We start from the raw sequence: 1806 nt of genomic DNA, 5'->3' as shown, positions 1-1806 counted from the left end.
TACAGATGGTTGTGAGCCACCATGTGGTTGCTGGGAATTGAACTCAGGACCTCTGGAAGAGCAGGCAATGCTCTTAACCACTGAGCCATCTCTCCAGCCCCTCCATCTCTTCTTCTGCCATAGTTTTTCCACTCTCATGATTATCTTCTTTTCCCTTCCTTCCTTCCTTCCTTCCTTCCTTCCTTCCTTCCTTCCTTCCTTCCTTCCTTTCTTCTTTTGTCAAAGTTGAAGCAGGCTTTAATTAAATACTGGCCAGGAGGGTGAACTCTGGCCAGGTCCTCTACTGGGTTTGCAGGAAATGACCTCTTTTTTTTTGCTTTGTTTTGTTTTGTTTTGTTTTGTTTTGTTTTTTCGACACAGGGTTTCTCTGTAGCTTTGGAGCCAGTCCTGGAACTTGCTCTGTAGACCAGGCTGGCCTTGAACTCATAGAGATCCACCTGCCTCTGCCTCCTGAGTGCTGGGATTAAAAGTGTGCACCACTACTGCCTGATGAAATGGCCTCTTTTTACTATTTTCAAACTGAATTCAAGAATTTCTAAACTGGGCAGTAGTAGCACACACCTTTTAATCCCAGCATTTGGGAGGCAGTGGCAGATGGATCTCCAAGTTCAAGGCCAGCCTGGTCTACAAAATAAATTCCCAGACAGCCAGGATTGAAACACAAAAGAACCCTGTCTGGAAAACACAATTTAAAAAAAAGAAAAAGAAGAACTTCTAGTATTGAAGCAAAATAGTAGAAATCCCAAGAATCTGCTTGTTTTCCTTGGTGCTTGGTATTGCTGGATGAAGTACTTAGGAATTGTTGAGGCACAGAGGGTACAAACATTGTTTCAAGGAGGAAAGGACCTAGGAAAGCTGCTTTTCAGCTGCATTTCTTCTCCTTACTATTTGCTCTGCCTTCCCTAAAGCCCCTGTGGAGTTTCAGAGCTAGCAGATAGGAAATAAGACAGCATAATAAGCAAGGTCTGTCTCCGTGGAGTACGCAACTGATAGTGACTGTACTGTACAAATAAATTTCAGAGGGCGAGAACAGTGGGGTGGACCCAAATCACATTGTACATAGAATTCTTGATAGAAATAGAATGGAAGTAGTGATTGCAAGTATAGAGAATTCCTTGGGAAATTCTTGGCAATGCTTTTGAGACTCCCCTGGTTTTGAGTCATAGTCTACACTAAACACTGACCATGGGAATTCTTTAGATTGCTCTAGAAGCAGCCAAAGCCCTGGATGACAAGAACTGCTGGGAGAAGCTGGGAGAAGTGGCCCTGCTACAGGGTAATCACCAGATTGTAGAAATGTGCTATCAGCGTACCAAAAACTTTGACAAACTTTCCTTCTTGTACCTTATTACCGGCAACCTGGAGAAACTTCGTAAAATGATGAAGATTGGTGAGTTCCTTTAAAACTAAGGTTGGGAAGTGTAGAACTTGTGGGGAAGGAAGAAGGTAAATAGAGGAGAGAGGTCTCTAGAAAGAAGGCTTAAGTTGGTTTCTCGTTGACTTGATGCAGCTGAGATCCGAAAGGACATGAGTGGCCATTATCAGAATGCCCTATACCTGGGTGATGTGTCAGAGAGAGTACGAATCCTGAAGAACTGTGGACAGAGTAAGTATCTACCCACTACCCACCAACTTCCTTGAGACCTTTGGAAGTATTTTTTGGGAATTGCTCTTTATTGTACTGTGTGTGTGTGTGTGTGTGTGTGTGTGTGTGTGTGTGTGTGTGTGTGTGTGTGAAAAATAATAGTATGTTTAATTTTTTTTTTCCAAACGAAATTTTAACAAAACCAAAACAAAAGTAACTGA

The 1806-nt window shown here is 42.5% G+C and overlaps 1 protein-coding gene across 1 annotated transcript in view; it reads left to right on the top strand.

Annotated features, from left to right (window-relative positions):
* Copa (coatomer protein complex subunit alpha) overlaps positions 1-1806 on the top strand; it is a 48017-nt gene that overhangs the window by 36161 nt on the left and 10050 nt on the right. Inside the window, exons 20-21 of the mRNA XM_026789972.1 lie at positions 1201-1390; positions 1511-1606. Of these exons, the coding sequence (XP_026645773.1) occupies positions 1201-1390; positions 1511-1606 (286 nt within the window). The remainder of the gene's footprint in view (positions 1-1200; positions 1391-1510; positions 1607-1806) is intronic.

The sequence above is a fragment of the Microtus ochrogaster genome, unplaced genomic scaffold (genome assembly GCF_000317375.1).
Source record: "Microtus ochrogaster isolate Prairie Vole_2 unplaced genomic scaffold, MicOch1.0 UNK35, whole genome shotgun sequence".
Lineage (NCBI taxonomy): Eukaryota > Metazoa > Chordata > Mammalia > Rodentia > Cricetidae > Microtus > Microtus ochrogaster.
This window is presented reverse-complemented; position numbering and strand designations above follow the sequence as displayed.